General features: G+C 33.5%; 2 protein-coding genes across 5 annotated transcripts in view; both read right to left on the bottom strand.

Annotated features, from left to right (window-relative positions):
• Positions 1-2,200, bottom strand: part of LOC108321841 (protein ANTI-SILENCING 1) — a 31,283-nt gene extending 29,083 nt beyond the window's left edge. For 3 of the 4 annotated variants that reach the window (XM_052876132.1, XM_052876134.1, XM_052876135.1), the window contains exons 1-3: positions 1,964-2,200; positions 1,484-1,835; positions 306-474 (exon numbers count right to left, since the gene is read on the bottom strand). In XM_052876132.1, coding sequence (XP_052732092.1) covers positions 306-474; positions 1,484-1,825 — 511 coding nt within the window. In that variant the 5' untranslated portion in view covers positions 1,826-1,835; positions 1,964-2,200. The remainder of the gene's footprint in view (positions 1-305; positions 475-1,483; positions 1,836-1,963) is intronic. The other variant, XM_052876133.1, reaches the window with a different exon arrangement.
• Positions 2,201-6,306: 4,106 nt separating this feature from the next.
• Positions 6,307-10,467, bottom strand: LOC108321820 (BURP domain protein RD22). Its single transcript, XM_052876532.1, has 3 exons — positions 10,354-10,467; positions 9,298-9,403; positions 6,307-7,315 (listed from the first exon to the last, which is right to left on the bottom strand). The coding sequence occupies exons 1-3, from the start codon at positions 10,465-10,467 to the stop codon at positions 6,477-6,479; spliced, it is 1,059 nt and encodes a 352-aa protein (XP_052732492.1). The 3' UTR covers positions 6,307-6,476.
• Positions 10,468-23,571: the final 13,104 nt, after the last annotated feature.

The following is a 23,571-nucleotide window of genomic DNA, read 5'->3' as shown; positions in this document are numbered from 1 at the left end:
GGAAAATGTTCAGTTTACAAGTTTCTCCATATTTGCAGATTTCTCCAGAATTCCCCCTAATTAACTAGAGTCAATATTAGAATACGTACAAGTTCAATTTGTAAGAGTAAGAGGGTGTCATGTGGTAGTCTTTTCTTGTCTCTCAATTTTTTTTGGACAAAATTATGTTTTCGCTGATCATTCTAAGTAAAGGACATGTATAGTGATGTATGAGGTTCCCCTAAATACCCCCAGGTGTAAGTGTAATTCCATTTTACAACTGAGGAAATTTTTAGAATAATTTTAAAAAAGATGGGATGGCATACCTTCAATTCCAGCAATCTTGTCATCTATCTTATCCAATATCTTGCACTTTCCAACATCAAAAAAACGATAGAATACAAATTCAGCCATTTTAACTTCTGCATCAGATGGATATGGATTCCTGCTGTCCTTAGAAATGCAAACAATATTGCATTTGCCGGCAATAGCTTCCTGATGCAATATACGAAATGAACAAAAATCTAGCAAGTTTTTAAGATGTTGCCAGTCCACTCCAGACCAAGAAAAAAAAATCATGCAATGGTTTCAAGATTAAAAAGAAGCAGTAGTTCAATTTAAATTATACAAACAACAATTTAAGAACCACAGATTCCACCTTTAAATAGCAAACAAATACACACACGTCATAACATGATTATAAATTTGCAACAAATCTCCCTCCTCATAAATTATTGTGCCTCTGTTAAGACTTAAACATATGAGAATCCTACCCAAAAGACCGGGAGAACTCCAAGACTTGATACCACATCAAGTGATTTTTCTACTAAATATGAAACTCTTAACCTCCACCTGTAAGAACTGACGTCCACGGCAGTTTTCAATCGGTCAACACTCACACATGCTAGCCCTTTTCCCTGTGACATTGGTTTGCACCTTAATCCAGCCTAGCCTATAAGTAACCTTTTCCAGGTTTGGTTCTCAATGAAAGTATCAATCGTCAAGACTTACATGAATCAGAACAACCCAACCCAAAAGACTGGTTCCTAAGGTATGAAAATTGAGGCTTAAATATCAAATCAAGAAATCTATTCTACTCAATATAGAACTCCTAACAACCTCCCTTTGACAAAATCCATTCCCTTTCATTTCTATATAAATAGCTCTAAACAATATAATGCTAACTTCATTCCAGTTCACTTCATCTCGTTCCACCTCATTTCATTTCATTCCAATGACCATTAAACAACCACACGTGGCCTAGAAGTTCACAATGGAATAACTTAAAGCACACCCTCTAAATTGTTCCATCGTGCTTAAACAATGAACCAATAATGACGCTAATAAAGCTTAATTATTAGACACTAAACAGTTACCAAGTCACTCTTCCCCCGTACTTCGATCAAACAGACAGGAGAGAAGAAATTTACATTCAACAAGGCAATTTAACAACATCAGAAAAGTAAAGTATAACCCTAGTCGAACATTAAGAAAAACAAATTACCAGAGGATTGACGTTTGCAAGTCCTTCACCTTCACCAGATGCCAGAAACAACTCGTTCTCGAGTGCGTCACTTCCTTCCAAAAAGTTTCCAATCTCAGAAGGACGAAAATACCATAGAACCTTGACTCTCTTGTTCTTATCAGAGGTCTCCCATATTTTAACGATTTTGCCAATGTAATGCTCGGGTTCGCCTTCCTTGTATAGAAACACCGAGTCGAAGAGCGAGTATTCTACACCATCGTAGAAAAACGAATCGTAAAAGCGCACATCCTTCTTCCTCCCGCCAACCGATCTCATATTACCCCACTTGAACTCGATAACTTCTTCCCCTGCTTCTACCATATTCTGAGTTCTAAAAGTAAAATACAAATGCAAAAAAACATTGGTGAGAATGATCGAGAATCAGTAAAACCTATCACAGTGAGTTCAATTTCGAAATACAGCATCAATGTCGTGTAACTAAGAGAGAAAATTCGGTACCCGTGTAAACAGTTGCCGTGATTTTCTGTTATAGAGAAATCGAGACCGTTGAAGATTTGCAATGGTGTACCGTGTATGGCAATTGAGCGGATCCCTCCGTCAAGTACACACGGCCGGTGACGGTGAGCACCGAACAACGCAACCCCGGAGTAGCTTTGCAAAACCCTAACGGGGATCGGTGAGAAAGAATGCGATTGGAACCTCTGGTTTTATTTTTGGACTGTTTTAAAAAGTTTGTTTTTCATATACATTTTGAACAATTTTAATTTATGTGCTAATTATTTTTTTTACCGTGATAAGCAGACTGGTTTCAGAGCATGACTATTCAAATTTTTATATCTATAACTATTGCTTTTTAGTGATTGTTAATCCTTTTAGTGGGAACATTTCTTAGTAGAATTTCCCTTTATGATAAATTAAATTTTATAATGGTTTTTATTATTTTTTAAATATATATTTTATAATTATTTATTGTTTACATTTTCTATTGGTCTTCATATTTATTAAGAAATCTCTCTTTGTTGAAAATGGTTTCAATTGATCCTAAGTTTTGTAAAATCATAATAATTAAGTCTTTTCTGTTGAGGGGTCAAAAACGATGTCAAGAGATGCTGATGTTGCATAGTAAAATGTTAATACTAATGGTTTTATTACGTAGAATTAATAATCAAATTAAGATGGTATATTAGTTTTTGACATACAAAATGTAATTGATCATTGTAGTTAAAATAATAAATTAGGGATTTTGTGCACTTCAGATTAGGGATTTGTGAACTGAATAGGGTTTAGAGAAAGAAAGATTTCAGCTGTCGACAGTGGTGATCATCGCCACGTCGCTCGAAGCTCTCTTCCATCCTTCATTGACGCTCTTCCTTCCATCCATGGTAGCCCAATCTTCCTAATTTCAACCCATTGGCGCCCATCTACGACACCGTCAACCACCGTCGGTCGTGTCTTCATCTTTATTGACTTACCACTGGGAGGGCAAATCAGAACCATGGCCAGCGTTCAAGCTCTTCGCGCCTCAACATAACCCGCCATCATCTCCACTCTTCTCCATCAAACCTCGAAACCTGCAAAGAGAAAACAGAAATACAAAGACCCCAAAATCACACCACAAAAAACTCCAAACTCATGAATCCTAATCGTAAGGAAGAACCCTCAAATCGCGCACTACCTCCATCTTCGCATCTTGAGCTCTACGAAGCAAAGATCCAGAAACGCGAGCCTGTTTGCCTCGTCGCGACACGAAGTGAAACCAATTTGTGGCGCTTGGAGTTGCTGGAAACGTCACCAGCGCTAACGCAACGCTTCTTTCCTCCTGTCTCTTCGATTTTGGGCTTCTCCTTTGTGCGGGTGATTTCCTTCTTTGACTCTTCGATGGTTGATCCTGGATTAGGAACCTCATAGGCTTGTTGTTTCGTGGCAGGAATCTCAGTGGCTACTTCTTCTGGAGTTGTTTCCACGGTTATCTCAATTGCTTATGTATCTTGCACTGTTGCTAGTGCTTGTTGTGCATGTGGAAATCATCATTATAAAACACATTTACTATACAATGACACATTCTATAAAAAAAATACAACTCAACATCTCTTAAATGACTTAATTGTTATGATTTTACAAAATTTAGGATTCAATTAAGACTGTTTTCAACGAAGGGATACACTTGAGATTTCTCAACAAATATGAAGAACAACTGAGGATTTAAACCATTATTTTTTAAATTTTTATTTGTACTTTTATTTGAATGAGTTATTTTATTTAAACAAGTTTATTAACTAATATTAAAAAAATATTAATAGTTTTAACGTTATGATTATAATTGAATCATTCGGCCTTATTGATTACTACTTAGTTTTTTATGGTATTTTTTACTATTATTTGATCTTCTTAACTATCACTCCATCTTTCAACGTATTATTCGTCTTTCGTCTTTGACCACCACTTGGACTCTTAATATAAAGATATTGTTAATGTACTACTTCATCCACTTGGCTACTACCTCAGAGACATTACTCAACCTCTCAACATGGACATATCCTTAATGTACTACTGGGCCATTTCCGTCAATATTGAGCCCCCTCAACCACACTACTTTGCCCATCTCAACCCCTCAGCATAAAGATATCCTTTACCTCTCAAATGTCACCATGCATTCTCTCGCTTCAGTAGTAAAAAAAACTAATCAACACTTAGCATAACTAAATGGAAATTAAATACAAAGTAAAGTCTAAATCATATTAACTAATGATTGGGCCTTATTTAATCAACTAAAGGCTAAAAGCCCAAAAGAAATACCATAAATAAAGAAACACCTTATGTAAAGGGGTTGAGTTTCTTTGAACTATATCACCTATTCGATAACAAATTATCGACACAATACTAACTTAAGTGTCGGAATGTCCTAGCAAGTACCTTTACCAACCAAGGTCGACAATCGAGACTAGAAGACTAAATATCGAAAATGAGTTAATGATTTATTGGTTTTGTAAACATATTCAGCATAATCAAGACATAAGTTTAGATGCTTATATTGAATCAGTATATGAAAAATTAGATTTGAATTATGTACAAAAGATGTATCTCAATATATGTCGGATTGTCTGATTGTTTGATTGTTTGGGTATGAATTATTTATTGTTTTGTGCAGGTTTGATGATTATGTGAATGTGAGATAGATAAAATACAAATTGCATTAATATTTGTCTCACACTTACTGATAGATATATTCTTCAGTAATTATCGACGAATACCAACAACCAATATTCGTTGGTAATGGTTACCGATGATGAAATTATCGACGAATTTATATCATCAATAAAACGTAAAAAATTATTCATTATCAACATGGTTGTTTTCAACAGATTTTATCTATCACTATTTTTGGTTCTTTTTGTAGTGATAGTAAAGGATACTACTTGGAACTCCCTTAAATGTTGGCATCTTCACCCGTTAATCCAAGGAATTTGGATAGGAACTTGAATATAAGTCGGCTAGTGAGTATATCTTATGCGGCGAGTTCTTTCAGAGTTCTTTCTCGATTACTCACCTTCCTTTTGCAATTTTCTTAGTCTCTTAATTCAACCCTCCAATATCTGGTCATGCACCATCTAACAATGATTGACTGTCAATAAGTGCACCAAATAGGTTTCCAGAAAAGAAAGATGAATGATAAGTGTTAAGTATTTCCTAACCAAAACCCTTATATACATTCATTTGTCACACTACCAAGTAGGATCTAAAAGTTTATGCAATTATGGTTAAAACAAAACAACATATTATCACTATTTTTATTTTAGTTTTTGTTTATATATATATAATCTTTTAAAAAATTAGAGAGAAAGAAGAAAATGAAAAGAAATTAAAGAAAAAAAAGAAAGCGATGTTAAGCAATGTAACACAACACAACGGTGTCCCAACAATGACGCTATTTGAAAACAACATTTTGATTGTACAAAATATTGATCAAAATTTAATAAGTTAGTTAACTCGTGTCGAATCTCATAATGACACATTTGTTGATATGTACCTATTTCGATACATCATTTTCTTAAAAAAAAATACAGCAAAGAAAATAAGTTTATTTGACAATGAATTGTTAATCATAAAACAAAACAGTGGTAAAATAAAACCGAAAATTTGAATTACTAGATTTTTTAAAATAAAGAAAACTCAAGTATTCAAATAATTTAAAACAAAAATGAATCAATTTATAATGACTATGAGAAATTGAAAGAAATCGTAAAAGTGAATGAAAATAAAAAGTTTTAAAATGTTTAATTAAATTGAAAATAAAAGAATCATAAATAAATGAAGATGCCAGAAAGTATATGAATGAACGTCCAAAAAATATGAAATAAATATAAACTTAAATTAAGTTGAAAATTTATTTAAACCCAATTATGAGAAAAATTGAATGTATACAAGATTAATATTGGAAATATTAACCGTAAAGTGAGTGTAAAATTAAATAAATAAAATAAATAAATTATATGTTAATTTTGTAATGACTGCAATATATTAAAGATTATGGTGAATGACGTGAGTATAAAAATGATATATGATTAAAAGATAAAATAAAATCATGATGCAATTGTGAAATAAAAGATAAAATAAAATAAAAATCAAATACTATATTTAAATTAAATGGTTAAACAAGTAATTAAAGGAAATTAGACCAATAATATAGACGAATAAATCAACTTTAACAATATAAAACTAAAAAATTAATTAGAAAATGTAAAATATATTAATAAGAGAACTAATAATAAAAAAGTGAGACTTTTTGTTATTTAACTCAAACGAAATGTTGCGGAGGGTCCTTATTATTTCACACAAATTAAAACACACATCATCATAGTTTATACATAGCCACTTAAAGTATCTAAACAAACAAGAGAAAATTATGCATAGGAAGAAAACAACATAGTACATACATTCATGCATGGACCACGTAGCAGATGCTACTGAAACCAGTTATTCTGGAAGATGATAAAAGAACTTCGACGCAAATCTACTTTTGAACCCAAACCACATGATCCTCAGGAAGAAAGTGGCAGACAGGAACAGTTCCTGGTTTAACCTTGAGCACTTGAAAGGCCAAATGTTTGGGGTTCCATTGCGATGTGTCAGTGTGGCACACTGCCACAGCTTTAACTCTGATCCCGTTAGCACCCTCCAAAGGCACAGAGTAAGTTCTGGTGGTCTCAGTTTTGTGGCAGTAAAAAACAGCATAAGGGTAATTCTGCTTGTGGCACACAACAGCTTTATCCCCTGATATCTTCTTCACTCCGGGTGCTATGGTGTATTGCTGCAACCCCGTTTCTTGGTCCACTTCTGTGGACAAAACCACAAGGTTTTTTCCAAGCTTGGAAGTGCTGAAATCAACCATGGACTCGAGTGAAGTGGCACAGTACTTTTCCTCACCCTTGATACCGGTATCTTCACATTCACTAAGAGTGTTCTTCACGACATTAGCCTCCTCTGACTCGGGTTTGATGGAAAACTTGGTGAAGACATCGTCCACCTTTCTGGATGAAAAGGGTATTGAATCTGCAACTTGGCGTGGCAAGAAGGTGGCTTGGTTGGAACTTGCAGTGAAGTGCAGGTTCAATTTTTTTCCATAATGCAAGTCATTTTCCTTGAAGAAGAGTGCCACTGTGGTGTCATCGTGTAATTGGGTCGCTGTGGCAGCGTAATTGTATACAAATGGCGATGGTCCAACAGTAACATTCACTGAAACTCCTCCACCTTTTCCTCCAATGGTGACATTGGTGCCACCTCCTCTTCCTGTTTGCACGTTTGCCCCTCCCTTTCCAACGTTCACTGCTGTGCTTTTCTCTTCAACCCAATCTGCAAAATCTTGAATGCACTGTTCTTAGTTTATCACAAGCCACACCAGTTTCTGCAACTTACAACCCACTTATTCTTGTGCAATCGTATTACTTTCTTTCTGCATAACTTTGTTACTTTTCTTTCTGCATAACTTTATGTTATCGGTTCAACAGTACTGGTTAAGTCTGATACTCAGTAAACCAACTTTATGGAGTTTTCTACGCAAAAATTAGAGATTTTCTCCCACTTTTTCAGTCTGATTTCTCCCAGTTTTTTTATTAAATATTTAATAAAAGCTATTCTTTTATAATTTTTATTTAATTCTTCTTAAATTATTTTATATTTTAAAATAAACAATATTTTATTGATCTTGAGTACTAGGTGTGGAGTAAAAGATTGAATATAAATATATCATTACTCATAATTAATTCTGGCATAAAAAAAACAAAAGAGGGCAGATTAATTATGTTGGTAAAAATGCAGAGAAATCTAAGTTTTGAGAGGACTGAAAAAGTGGGTTTTTGCATCAAAGTAGGCAAATATGCCTTCAATATTACCAAAATGAGCAAATTTTGACATAAAGTGAAGTCGTGGGGGCCAAAACGACTTCAAATGAAGAAGTTGTGCCCCCTGCACGACTTCACACTGTTCATTTGTTCAGTGTTGAAGTCGTGCACCCCAAAAACTACAGAGTGTTGAAACCGTGACCCCCCTGCACGACTTCAAATGAGTAGGCAGAAAACGTACTGGTAATCGATTACGACACTTCTGTAATCGATTACCAGTGTTTTTGTGGTACAAGAACCACTCTGGTAAACGATTACAATCTACTTGTAATCGATTACCAGTGTATTTTTGGTTGGTTTTTGAAAATGATTTTGCATTTTACATATGTTATGTATTGGTAATATTGAAAATGATTTTGCAAGAGGCCAATGACCACGAGGAAGACCAACGTGTAGGACTGGAGGACATAGATAGATTGCTTGCGTTTATTATTTATAAATATGTAATTTGTCTCTAATTTTTTAATTAATCAATAAAATTTATATCATTATAAACTGTTATCCTCTTACGTTATTATTGCACATCATGTCAAAACAACTTTATATATAAATCAATTTTAATAGATGATGCATTCAATCAATACTAAAGCAAAAAATAAATCAAAATTTGTTCCTCTAGATACTGGTAATCGATTACACAAACCCTGTAATCGATTACCAGATACTCCCTGTAAGGGATTACAGGATTTGTTGTAATCCATTACCAAATAGGCTGGTAATCGATTACAGGGTTTCTGTAATCGATTACCAGTACGTTTTTGGCCTACCCATTTGAAGTCGTGCAGGGGGATCACAATAACCACATTATGTAATCGATTACCATTACATTGTAATCGATTACAGACACCAGAAGTCGTTTTTGAGGTGCACGACTTCACCACTGCACATATGAATAGTGTGAAGTCGTGCAGGGAGGCATGACTTCTTCATTTGAAGTCGTTTGGACCCCACGACTTCTCCATTTTCGTAATTTCGGTAATATTGAAGGCAAATATGCCTAGTTTAATGTAAAAACCGAAAAAGTGACATTTAATAACAAATACTTACATGCATAGGACCCACATATGTTTTTTCATAAATGTAATAATTAATGACCCAGAATTAATTAATAATTGTAAAAGACACAGTGAAAAACTTTTAGATTATGATATAAATAAAAATTATTAAAATATTTTTTATTAAATATATTTTCAAGAAATAATTATAAAATGTATTTAGGAAATTTAAAAGGTAAAATGATTAATAAAATAGTTTATATTAATAGAGTAACATTGGGAAACATAAAAAAAGGGTTATCTAGCAGTTACAATTCCTTTATTAATCACTTTATTAATATTTATCAATGACAATGTAAAAGATAGTATTACATATTAAAGAGTAACAGTGTTTCAAAATGTATATGTAACATTGCTACTCAGAAGAATATGAACTAACCAGGATGAAGAATATCAGTGACAGCTTTTGGAATTGGTGTATTAGGAAGCACCGAGTTCCAGTAAACTTCAGCAGGCAATGCACCATGGGTTGCCACCACTGCAAGCTGCAAGTGATGATGTATGCAGAAATAACCTCATAAGTTTTCATAATTAAACATATAGATACATATATATAGAGAGAGAGAAAGAGAAGGAGAGAGAGAGAGTAGTAGTGATGCTGATATAATATATGCAGGAAGTTATATATATATATATATATATTTGGATGTTGAAGCTTACACTGAGTAAAGAAAAAATGGGAAGAAGAAGATTTTCCATGTTGAGCTTGGTATCTCAAAGAGAAAAACTGTGGTGAATGTAAGCAAAGGTGGAGAGAATGTGTTGTTTGGGGAGAGTTGGCTAAGAGTATATTTATATGCATAAATACACAGTTATAGTAATTAATTAAGAATAGGTTCTAGAAAGGGTTCCTTGAATATGAACTTTCCACTAATATTATTACGCAATATTTAATATACTTCAACTGTCCCTGGTTCCAATGGACGTGCTAGGCCTTCTAAAGCACGTAATAGGTGTTGGTGAAATTGTAACAAAATGATGTGGTAACATTTTTTCAAATCTTACAAACTTCGGTTTTTAAAGAACAAAGCCATATGTACATTTGGTCTCGGTTTGATGCAAAACAGATGTCATAGATGCTTTGTATAACCGAAGGCAAAAGGATGTTGAAAGTTTCAAAATTACCATTTTAAAAATATTTCTTTTTCAGAATAACTCTCATGGCTTTGGGTGTTTGCATAATTGATGCTATAGAATCTTTCCATTTCAATTTTGTGAAGAAAGGTCAAACATTTAATGAAAATTTCAATATATTGTTATTGAAAATTATAATTTTTTTAACCGCTTTTAAACATTGTTTTACAAAAAATCATGTCATAAAGGTTTTATTGCTTTGGTTATTTGAATAACCGAGATCATATGTTTTTTGAGGGTTAAAATTTCATGAAAGAAATAGAGGAACCAATTTTACCATTTTCTTTTCACCTATACAAACCAGCCCACTGCACCACGTCGTCTCTCGTAATCTCCAAATGTGAACATTACAGTCGCTGCTCCAATGCCGCTGCACCTTTTGTTCCTTGTTGTAGCCATCATGCCACATGTTCATTCTTCGCTTTTGGTGTTTATCTTCTACATCGTAGTAAGCGCGAATTTCTTCATTTTTAATAGGTTTTTGTGCTTGCATTCAATCCTAAGACTAATATGTTATTTATACTTGTGTTCGAGTACTGTATTTTTGTGGTGGGATTGTATACTTTCTAAAAAACACAGGTAGTTCCATCATTCTTTATTGTTGTTCGTCTTTCACGCTCTTAAGTTATCCTTTCACACCTTCCGTGTTTCAAGGTTCTTATCCTTAAAATTTATAAGGATATGGTGGGATTGTGTACCTTTCACACTTTCACGTTTTGAAAGTAGTTTGGTATCTTTCAATCGTGGCCAAACTTAAGTGTTGTTCGTGAATCCAAAATATGCTAAAAACCATGGATGACATGTAGATGAAAGAACAATTAACGAACTGCTTCGACATCCAATTAATTCAATGTAATGGAAAAATATTGATCATGAATTTCTCCAGTTTGGTCAAGAATATATAAATCTTCAATTTGGTTTAACTGCCAATGGAATGAACCCATTTGGTAATTTAAGTATCAACAACAATTTTTGGCCCATTATATTGTGCACGAAGAGAAAGTACAAGATATTCTCTATAATGATATCTGGTCTACGACAACCTAATGACATAGATGTTTATTTTAGTCCACTATTGAAGACGTAAAAGTTGTCGTGGGTTGATGAGGTTGAAATATTTGATGCCTTTCAGTTCTAAAACTTTTGTAATGCAAACAATTTTATTTGGTACAATTAATGATTTTCCAACTTACGGTAATTTGTCAAGGTACAATGTCAAGGGTTACAAAGCATGTCTTATATATGAAGAAAACATTGCACCTCATAAATTAAAACACGAAATGAAGACAATATATATAGGCACCATCAGAGATTTTCACAATCTAATTATTCATATTGAAGGTTAAAAAAAACATTCAATGGACATCAAGAGAATAACGATGCACCTATTCCACTGATTTGCCTTCAAATCCATGAAAAAGTTAATAAAGTACATCATATATATGGGAAAATATCCAAAAAGTCATATGCAACAAGCCCGTAGAAGAAGAATCGATATTATTTGATCTTCCATATTAATCAAAGTTAAAGGTTACACATTGCATATATGTGATGCACATCAAGAAAAATGTGTGTGATATGATATGTACACTACTCAACATTCGAGAAAAGATAAAAGATGAAGTCAATGCTTGTTTGGATTTAGTTGAAATGAAGATCCGAAAAGACTTGACACCAAGGGAGGTTGGTAAACATACTTATTTAACCTTCACATGTTACACCATGTACAAGAGAAGATAAGTTTTTGTCTGTCTAAAGAGTGTCAAGAAACCATAAGGACATTTTTCAAATATTAAAAGTTTAGTGTCGATGCATGACTTGAAGTTCGTTGGCATGAAGTCTCACGATTGTCACATCTTAATGTAATAATGGTTACCGGTGGCTATTCGTAGAATTTTACTCAAAAATATTAGACAAACTATAGTTCATTTCTGTTCTTTTTTTCTCTTCAATTTATAGTAAAGTCATTGATCTTGTGCAGTTATATGAACTTTAATATGAGATCGTTATCATCTTGAGGTGTGAATGTGGTGACTAAAGATCGAGAAGAATTGTTGTAATACATCTATACAAATTGAGCAACACAAATGAGGTGATCTCTTTTCTATCTGCACACAAAACAATCCAAGAGAATAAGGGAAATGACAATTGATGGAGCATATATAACAAAACATTCATGGCCTGTTTTAAATTAGAGGTTTTGAAATATTCACATTCTTCGAAGACTTTGTTGTGGCTAGCAAATGAACTAAAGTTTGATGTTGTATGTTGTACAAGTTACGAAGTTAAAAATTGCACATTTTATACGAAGTCTTTAGATGATAAAAGCACAATATAAAATAGTGGAGTTAGTCTCGAAGCTGAGTCACTACAATTTTCCACATCCAAAGATCAAAATCTTGTATTTGGATCAATGACATATGGTATAATAGAAGAGATATGAGAGGTTAATTATATTATGTTTGTTATTCCAATGTTCAAATGAAACTGGTTTTATAATAAGAGTGGTGAAAATTGATGAATCAGATATGACTCTAGTTGATTTTTAGAAGGTGGATTATCAAGACAAACTATTTATCGTGGCATTCATCATTATTTTGGGGACTCTTATCTATCGTCAAACTTCATACACACAGTAAGTATGAAGAAAGGTGATGCAGAATTTTAGTAAGAAGATCAAAGTGAAACTTTATGATGAAATCATTTCGAAAGTAACTAAAAGGGTTATGCACTAATTTCTACAACAATTTGATAGTTATGACATCTATCTGCAAATATCTCCTCCACTAGAACATGTTGTGCTTTCCATAGGTAAAATTCACAATCATTTTGTGCAAAGTTATGAATTCAATAATTATTCTTTAATAATATAACATTATCTATGATAGATAGAAGCGAAAAATGTAGTTGTTCAACTCCAATTGTACTAGGGGATGATATGGACGACACTTATCCATGTTAGCTATATGTTTTAGATGATACCGAGAGGACACTAGTGGCTCGTGGAACAATATTTGAAGCAACCATAGTTCTTCATGGTATGGAGCTATCAGACAATGAGGTCAAAGTCACGGTAAAGGAAATTGTCATATCAGATGACAATGACATTTCAATCTTTTCTCGCTTGGTCTAGTGATTTGGTTGGTTCTATTTCTAACCGGCGTATGGAATCCCATTATACACTTCTCAATTTTTAACTTTACATGTTATTCATGCTTATACTTAGATGCTTTTCCATGTAATAGTAGACATGTGGCGAGGGAAGTCCTACCCACAAGAAGATTAATTTATCTACGGATGGCCCTTTTGGTGCATTACACCAACTTGCAGACATCATAATCGAGTAGCCGATGGCGATTCCACGAGATTCTACTATACTTGGGAGAGAAGCTAACATCTCATTGTACTTATATAAGTAAGATGTCTCAGAGCTTGTGTTGAGGACAAAAAAAATGAATATTACCCTAATTCAGTTATGAATGATGTAAGCCTCTGAACCATTCTTTATATAAAATTAATTTATCTAGTTACTCATATCTAGTTACTAATATTTGCATTGAATCAATTTTTTTTTTCATTATTTGGAAATCATATACACTAATTTAAATCATTGCGTTTTGTGCAAAAATTCATGACTCCTCTTCCAATTCTCGATAAGTCCATTCACTAAATAAAGAAAGCTTGCGCAAAATGTGTGATAGAAATGCAAATTAATATGTAATTGTTAGGATATAATAATTTGTACATTAAGATATCATAATTTGTACAATTACATTGATTTTGGCTTATAATTTTGTTTTTATTTGAAAAATATATTATGGTTTGTTCCTGTTCTATGGTTACTAGTTTTTATATGCACATATGTTTTTATGATGTAGGATGTTACGGAAACAAGAAAGTTATTTCAAAAAAAAGAAGCATACATTAGGCATCAATTGTGGCAAAAATTGTAGCAAAAAGGAGTATTTGGCTTTGGTTTAGACTATAATTGAAGCTAAATATCAATTTTAAAAAAAAATTAAAAAAAAGGTTAAACCCCTTTAGTTGTCTCTATTTATGTAGGTTTTTCCCAACTCGATCCCCGTTTTTTAAAATCTTCAGTTGAGTACTAAATAGTGCTAATTTGAATCAATTGGGCCCTTACTGTTAAATTAGGTTAACGGGGTTAAGTTTTTTATGACCTGACACCTTGACGTGGTAAGTTTGTAGTACGTGGCCTTCACATATTTATAAGTTGAATTTCATAACATTAAACATTTTAAAATTAGGGTTTGGTGGTCGAATTTCTGAGTTTTGTTGTGTGCAGGTTTCATGGAGGTGGTTCTTGAGGAAGATGATTCGAACAACGGCGAATTGTTATGGCTGCTGACAGCGATGATTTGCGAAGAAGTCACTATTGGAGGGTTGTTGCGTTTTGCGATTCTTGCGAGAGAACAAAATTTGCTCGCGATTTGACCTCGTCTCTTTGGTCTGCGGTTAGGGTTCGAAAATGGTATAAGACCAGACATTGATGGCGGCCTGAAGGAGATTCGTCGGGGTGAAGAAGGGGTTGGTTGTAGTGGCCACGACGCCACGATGAGACTCCCCGAGAAATGTAAAGACGAACTTGGGGCAGTTGGGGAGAAGGATCATGATGACCTCGCCCTGTCGCACGCCCAATCTGTGGAGGCGTGGTCTGGCAAATTGTGAGGCGTGGTCTGACAAATTTTAGAAGCAGTAGGCGTGGAGGGGAAGGGGTTTGGGGATGTATATATCAGGAAGCTTGGACCTGAAAATGAAGTCCTTCCCCTATTTTGTTTCAATGGCCATTCCTAAATTACACCAACCTAGGAAAAACAAGACACAAAATTTGTGTTTGGCTAAGATAAGAGAATTCAAAGTTTGATTGGTTTTATGTGATCTAAGGTGTTTGTCCACTGTTTTTCTGGAGGGAAATTTTTGTGAAGAGTTGTGACGTTTGACAATGTCCTCTACTGATAATAATCACAGGCCTCACAAATTTCTTCCTTTGGCCGCCGCTCTACATATCGTCTCAAGCAAGAATAGGTTCATTCTTTGGAAGAGAATCACAAATCCAGTACCAGGGATTCGAAGCTTGAATCATTCCAAAAACAGGTTACTGGTTGTTTTGAGGACTTGTTCAGGGCCACTGATGATGAATTGCTCTCAATTAATTGGATAAGGAAGCTCCTGAATGCTTTTATCTGCTGCCATGAGGAATTCAGAGCTATTATGTTGAACAATAAAGAGCAACTCTCGAATTCCCCTCTGGACCGATCAGTCTCTGAATTCTTTAGAGGCTGGTAAAGGATGAGTTTTTACGGTGGTGATAGTTTATGTATTTGTTCTCCTTCACCTATCTCATTATAGAAGATAACTTTACTGAAAAAAAAAATAATTATTCTAAACCAAACGAACCATTATTTATTTCATAGGTGTCGGAGGACAGGGAAATGTTTACACGACTGACTTCCCTTCAGGTGAGGTCTATGCGGAGAGAGATGCCATGTTCTTGTTCGGATTTTAGAAACCCTGTTTTTAATTTTTTTTTTATGAAATGTCACGTATAAAGGTCTCAGAATACTACATTTTAAAAAATTGACACATCAACTTCAAACTTCAGCAAAAATTTAACTTCGTTAAGCTAATTTAACGGCAGGGGTCCAATTGATTCAAATTAACACTATTTAGGACTCAATTGGAGAATTTAGAAAAACGGAAATCAAACTAGAAAAAACCACATAAACAGAACAACTAAAGGGGTTTAAAAAAAAACACTTTCAACTTTAGTTATTGAGAAAATTGAAGCAGAAAATCGGCGTTAATTATGGTTGCAACAGAGGCTAAAGACAACTAAAATTAAATAATTATTTTAAATCATATAGATCATGGATGGTAACTACAACCGAGGTAAAAGAAAGCTTTTGATAGTAGTTATAAAAATAACATAGGACCATAAACTTTATCCGATTTGAAATAATTATCTAATTTTAAAGCTGTATGACAACAAATTGTCGTTAAAATGGAGACCTAAAATCCTTTAAATTAATTAATTATTTTAATATAGTCTAAGTTCTTTTCAGAATCAATGCCAAAAATCGTTTTTTTTAGTACTTTGGACTTTTTTTACTGAAAAAAAATGTGGACCATTTTGCTTCATAAATAAAGTAAAAAATCATTTATATTTTACCCCGTCTTAATTTGTCTCTTGTCTCGGTTATAGAATTGTTACCGATTATTAAAAGTAATCATTGTCATATTCATTCACTACACTGGTGACAATCATTAATGTTTCTTTAAAGAAGTAGATGGAGGAATATGATACCCTGCCGTACTATTTTTAATTTATTTTTATGTGCTACACTTAACTTAATCATATTATTATGTATGTATTCATGTATATTCTCATGGTTTCAGCATAATTATAACACAAGTTGATCATGTTATACAAATAAGATATATTAAAAAAATATTTTCACAAGAAAATTCTAAATGTTTTTAGAGATAAAATAAATAATAAGTAATTTTTCATAAGATAAATTAATCTATACATAAAAAAAAGTATTAGTGGAATATTATGGACATGTGTAATTAAGCTATATCAATATCTTTAATAGTATGTTTTGGTTATGGTCTATGAAATTACTTAAAATAAATAAGTTTTAACAAAAAAAGGTTTTTATATGGTTCATTCTTAGAAAAGTAACGTTATTAGTGGAATATTAATTATGTATATTTCGTAAGGTGTTTCGTGTTTCGTGAGGATATGTACCGTAATTAAGCTATGTCAAAATCTTCAGTATGTTTTGATGCTTATGGTCTATGAAATTACTTAAAATAAAGAAGTTTTAAGAATTTTTTTTGACATGGTTCCTTCTTAAAAATGTAACGCTTTAGTGGAATATTAATTATGTATATTTCGTAAGGTGTTTCGTGTGGATAAGTGTAATTAAGCTATATCCAAATCTTTAGTAGTATGTTTTGATGATGATGACAGTATATGAAATTATTTAACATAAATAAGTTTTAACAAAAAAAAAAGTTTCATGTGTGACCCATTCTTAGAAAAGCAAAGTTATGTATTTTTCATTAATTGTATTTGTTTTGAGTGATTCTAATTGTGATTTTATCGTTTTTTTTATGGAAATGGTTCTATTGAGAAAAGGAAGATTCGGTTGTGAAAGATTATCTGATGGTTTCAAGCCACTAATAGAATTATGATATTTTAAAATAAAATAATGGTAATTGTTTATGAAATGAGTATTCTCTCATAAACACTAGTTATATTTATAGGATCATTATCAGTCGAGGATCTACTTTTCTATTAGAATTATATTTACTTGAGATGATAACAATATAATAAATAGCAAAAGATTGATAAATAATAACTATCATGTCAAACTACTAACTTTTAGTTATAATATAATAATATGACCCAAATAGGTGTATATTAAGATGCTCTATAATGAAGAGACTTAAAAGGTCTTATTTAGCCGAACTCTTTAATATTCTATTGGATCGGGTATGAACATAAAGTCCCCCGACTCTCGGGAGATTGGTTTGTGTATAAAGTTTTATCAAACCTTAAGCCTACTTGTATGGCTTGTAGATGGACAAACCATGCTTGTAGGTGGATGGACCTTGGGGTCGTGTTTGTTCAATTTGCATTGGTCGTTAACGTTGGGCTTATTCAGTGTGCACTTGGTCATGGAGGTTGATCTTTACTCATTTGGCCATGTGAGCTCGTGCTTATCCTATTAGGATTGTTCATGTAGATGCTTATCCAGCTTGTTGTTGAGGCTGATCCTTTCGAGTGGTTAATCCAGTTGAGCTTATGAAGTAGATTGACCCTAAAGTCAAGCTCCTTGGCCATTTGGTTGAGCTCTTAGAGGTTGACGAGCCTGGAGGTCGAGCTCCTTAATGGCCTATCAGGTTGAGCTCTTAGAATTAGACTGAGCCATGAGGTAGGCCCTGTTTATTATTGATTATATAGCTACTTGGCCAGATAGCCTACCTTTAGACACTGTGATACATTTGTGAACCCTTTTGAGCCTTGAAAATTTTTTTCCTTCCACCTTGAGCCTATTAGATGATATCCTACCTTACACCTTAGAAGAAAACATGTATTATGTTTTAAAAGAGGTTAAGGTTTGTGGAAAGAAAAGATCAATAAAAAAATATCATAAAAAAAAAGAAGAAGCTCAAAATGAAAGAAAAGGTTGAGTTGTGAAAGAAAATGGTATGTGATGAATGATATATTTGGGATTTGAGTACTGGATTGGGAATTGAAGTTGTTCTCTTCTTAATAGGTGTCTTTGAATCCAAGAAAAACCATGATTCTTTTTCTAGCCAAGCCAAGCCTTAACCTGAAAAGACCTTTGGACTTAACCAATAGTGTGTGAAGTGTGTGAATCAAATGAAATGCAAAAGCTGATGAAGTTCTAGGACAATTCTGCTATGAGGACAAACACTATGAGTGGTGAGAATGATAAATGTTGATCTGGTTGTACATATTCTATACACAGGTGAATTTTTGAGTATTGTACTATGCCATACCTGTTTGAATCTTTAGGAATGCATGTGATTTGTCTGATGTGTAAAGTCATTCTATCAAAACGTCAAAGTTGTGTTATGTGTTGTTCATATGTTTCTGTTATTTCCTGAGGGCATGAAATAGTTCAAGTTTGGGGGAGTTGATAAGTGTGAAAAAACAGATGTTTTGACACTTATAAAGGATCTCAATTTTGTAATTATTCATGTTATTACTCAGTGAAAAGTCGTAATAGGAAGTAGATTGTGTTGTAAATTATTGTACAGGAAAGGATGTATAATTGGAACTCTGTCAGCCAATTCTCGCATAGCGCAAGCCAAAACTCGCACTGCCAGGATATATAAATTCGCATAGCGCACCATTACCTGTGCACTGTGCGAATAACATCAGTTGAGAGGCAACAGTTACGTGAAATTCGCATAGCGCACACACACCCGTGCGCTGTGCGAATTAATGAAGTTATTGGTTTTTAAAGACGTGACAGAAAGGAAAAAGGCATCTTGGGTCACACGAAAAGAGGGAGAAAAGACTGGAGAACTGCTCTGGAGAACGAAGAGACCTCTCTGAAGACATCAAGACTGCACATCATGCAAGGAATTGTGGAAATGAGTATGTTTGTGATGTCTAAGATAGGCTAAACTTTTATTCGTTGGAATTGACTGTAATGGCTGACATTTGATGTAATATTTCCTGTTCAATATAAATTGTGTTCATATGCTTTTCTTGTTTACTTTTTATTTTATTTTACGGAAGTAAAACATACTTGTTTTTATATTCAAATTGTACTGGGAAGTAAATTTGAGTATTAAAACAAGTATGTTTTACTTCCGTAAAATAAAATAAAAAGTAAACAAGAAAAGCATATGAACACAATTTATATTGAACATGAAATATTACATCAAATGTCAGCCATTACAGTCAATTCCAACGAATAAAAGTTTAGCCTATCTTAGACATCACAAACATACTCATTTCCGCAATTCCTTGCATGATGTGCAGTCTTGATGTCTTCAGAGAGGTCTCTTCGTTCTCCAGAGCAGTTCTCCAGTCTTTTCTCCCTCTTTTCGTGTGACCCAAGATGCCTTTTTCCTTTCTGTCACGTCTTTAAAAACCAATAACTTCATTAATTCGCACAGCGCATAGGTGTGTGTGCGCTATGCGAATTTCACGTAACTGTTGCCTCTCAACTGATGTTATTCGCACAGCGCACAGGTAATGGTGCGCTATGCGAATTTATATATCCTGGCAGTGCGAGTTTTGGCTTGCGCTATGCGAGAACTGGCTGACAGAGTTCCAATTATACATCCTTTCCTGTACAATAATTTACAACACAATCTACTTCCTATTACGACTTTTCACTGAGTAATAACATGAATAATTACAAAATTGAGATCCTTTATAAGTGTCAAAACATCTGTTTTTTCACACTTATCATCGAGCTCATCAAATATGGTGACTATAAGGTCGAGCTCTTTGACGACCATGGAACGCTTAGTTTTATTACATGGAACTGCTTGGCAGTCATTTGAGCATTATTGAATTGTTGAGAATTCTCTGCCATGTTGGAAATTAAGACCCAAGCAGCTGTAAGTGTCTTATATTAAAGTGCCCCTATTTGTTGCATCCATCATGTTTCTATCCACAGACATCAATTCTTCATAAATGTATTGTATCAATAATTACTCGTTGATATAATGATTTGGGCAAGTGGCACATTGATACGTTGTCATTGAGGCTATCAAATTAATACTACTTTTCAAGGCAACTTCAATATTGCCAAGTAGTATTTAAGAAAGTAGATAGGGTTAACGTAATCCTAAGTCATCTCCCCTACGAACACGGAATTGCTTTCGATTATCTGAATCTTATGAATGTTATGCAATGCTTATGAATAAAAGTAATGGTTGTGAATAAAGAATAAATAAGAAACTTAAAAACAGTTATGATGAAATAGGCTAATTTCACTGTTTTTCCAAGATAAATTCATCATCGGTTATTCACAGATAATTGTTCAATTAATTATTATTTAAGTTTCAAATTAATTAAAGTACATTCTTAATTACTTTGAGGGCGATCATGCGCTTAACCAAAGTAAATTCTCAATCAAATGCAAAACCTTACTAAATTATTCACAATAAATTCAACCAAAGTACATTCTCAATCAAATTCTATTGTGTTTAATCATGTCTATTCTTAAATCTCCTAACCAAATTAAAAGCTAATCAATCAAAGTAAATTCTCAATTGATAGTAAAAACCATTTAATCATATGAAAGTTCCTAAATTAAATCAAAGGAAATTCTCAATTAAACCTAGAAACCCTAGAACTCATATAATCAATATGCATATAGATTCAAACACATTATGATGCAAAAATCTTTACTTTTAACAAGATAGAGAGATGAAATACAAAGAAAGAACAACTTAAATCAATAATCAAAGTAAACAACTGCATTAACTGAACGTAACCTCAGAATCCGTCATGGAATTACAGCAGAATAGCCCTAGATGCTTAGCTCTCCATGAATGGAGTTGAATACAAGATGAAAGAAAAGTGAGAGGAGTATGAGAGAATGAATGAATTTTAGTGAAGTCTCCCCTGGATCTCTTTATATAGGGCTTGATTGGGTTTGGACTCTGAATATTTAGTTGACAAAATCTTTTATCTTATATCTTCCAAATAACTAAAAGATTTAGATAATTATAACATTATTTGGAAGATATTTTCTTGTTGATATTCCCAAATTACATTAATTCAACAACTGAATTTTATCTTTTAACTTTTCTGACTTTTCAAAATTGCACAAATGCCCTTAAATTTCCTCTATCTGCACTTTAGCCCCTTCAGAATTCTCCAAAATTGCACAAAAACCCCTATTGACCAACCTTGACCAGATTTGACTCAATAATGACGCACCAATGGGATCTTGACACGTGTCAGGCTCCTCCCTACCCAAAATTAGGGTTCAGATTAGGGGAAAGGGCTTGCCCCTGCGTTTCCGGTTCCGCCGCTGTGGTTTTTCTAAGTTTGCTGCTTGCAGGTGCGTGTTAATGGTGGGGAGGAGCGGTTTCGCGGTTGATGGCGAGGAAGATGAAGATCGTGGCGGCCTGATGAAGAACTCACGATGAAGGAGGGGGAGTGCGTGGCGGCTTCACGGCGGCGGCACGACAATGGCGGCTAGGGTTAGGTTAGGATGATGAAATTAGGGTTTCTGTTTGGAGAAGATGATGATGTGTCAAGGGTGGTGATGTGGCACCAACTGATTGGTTAATTTGGTGTGCAGAGGATTAATGACATGACAACTTCTTGATGGTCAGATGTGTGGGTATTAGATTGCCATGTGGCATGACTGGTGGAGTCTAGTTTAGGAGGGGTGTGTATAGGAAACTTAGGGAGGTGTAGTAGAAATGACTTAGTGTTTGGGCTTGGTCGTTGGTTTCATAAATAGGAGTGTATGTAGGGATTTTAGGGGGTGCAAAGGTAAAGTCTACCTGTTTGGCCCATCTGTACATTATTTTCCAAATAAAACCTGATTTTAGGCTTTGAAATGCCATTTGAACCAATAGAACTTATAATTTCAGCTGCACAAATAAACGTAAGAATTTCCAAGAATAATTTATGCAATTAAAATCACTTTTTAAGTCCCTTTTAATTCCAAACACAATATATCAAATCATTACAAATCCTCTTTAAATCAATCATTCAAGCACAATTATCCCATCAAAAATTTGAATTTTAAAGCATAAATGTGGACATAAATATGCACTCATCACACATTGTTGAATCATATAAAGACTCTTATTACAGTTGTCAAATACCATTAATTTCTTTCCTGATTACAATTGTCCTTGATGCTCAAAAGAATTTTTCCAAGAATTTTTTCTTCAAGTCGGTCAAAGTAGTGACTGGTGTCAGCTAAAGGTATAACCAATCCTTTGTTGCATCACTTAATAAGAAAGGAAATGTCTTCAATTTGGCATAATCTTCTTCCACCCCAATTGGCTTCATCATAAAGCATACTACATGGAACTGCTCAAATGTTTGTTAGGATATTCACCAGGTAATCCATGGAATTTTTGGTAGGAGATGAATCAATTCAAACCTCAGTTCAAATCCTGTAGCTTCTTCCTTTAATTAAGGAAGTTGGATATAGATCAACTAGTTAGATATATCTTATGCGGCAAGTTCCTTCAAATTTTTTTCTCGGTTAGCAACCATCTAAGATATTTGTGTAGTAGAAAAAGAACTTTGTATAGAATCTTAGATCACATTGGATTCTCTAATTACTACTCTCCCTTTTTTTTACAATCTTAGTCTCTTGAAGGTGTTCTCAATTTTAGGATTATATAATTGTAGTTCACCCTTTCAAGATCTGGTCATGCACCACCAAATAATGGTAGACTTTGAACAAGTAGACCAGGTGGAATCCCAAGAAAGAGATATGAGACACTAATAAACATGTTAAGTATCAAGTTTTTCAAAGCCAAAACTCTTTTAGACATGCCCCGTTACACTACCAAATTGGGCCCAAAAATTTATGCAAGAATGGTTAAAGGCAAACACGCAACAAAACATTTTATAATTTTTTTTACTTTTTCTTTATATTTATATATATATATATATATATATATATATATATATTAAAAATAAAGAGAAAGAAGCAAATGAAAAAAATTAAAGAGAAAAAGAAATTGATGTTAAACAATGTAACCTAACGCAGTTGTGTTCCCGAGGGTGGCTCCATTTGAAAACAATATTTTGGTCGGACAAATTGTTGATAAAATTTAAAAGTTAGCTAACCCATGTTGAATCTCACAAGAATGCAATTGTAAGAATGTACTTGTTAAGATCGTCATTTTCTTTAAAAAAGGACAGTAAAGAAAATGAGTTTGTTTGATAATGGATTAATAATTATAAAATAAGAGAATGATAAAATAAATTGGAACAAAATAATGAAAATTTAAATAA

Source organism: Vigna angularis, chromosome 4, assembly GCF_016808095.1.
Source record: "Vigna angularis cultivar LongXiaoDou No.4 chromosome 4, ASM1680809v1, whole genome shotgun sequence".
Lineage (NCBI taxonomy): Eukaryota > Viridiplantae > Streptophyta > Magnoliopsida > Fabales > Fabaceae > Vigna > Vigna angularis.
The sequence above is the reverse complement of the archived record's forward strand: the minus strand, read 5'-3'. Positions and strand labels throughout refer to the sequence as shown.

Bases quoted from the DNA above. Each gene is read 5' to 3' on its own strand.
- LOC108321820 (XM_052876532.1), bottom strand. From the start codon at position 10,467: ATGAACATGTGGCATGATGGCTACAACAAGGAACAAAAGGTGCAGCGG. The intron at 9,404-10,353 runs GTTTGTATAGGT...CATCACTTGCAG, and splicing joins CGACGTGGTGCAGTGGGCTG to CTTGCAGTGGTGGCAACCCA. The intron at 7,316-9,297 runs GTTAGTTCATAT...AAGATTTTGCAG, and splicing joins CACTGATATTCTTCATCCTG to ATTGGGTTGAAGAGAAAAGC.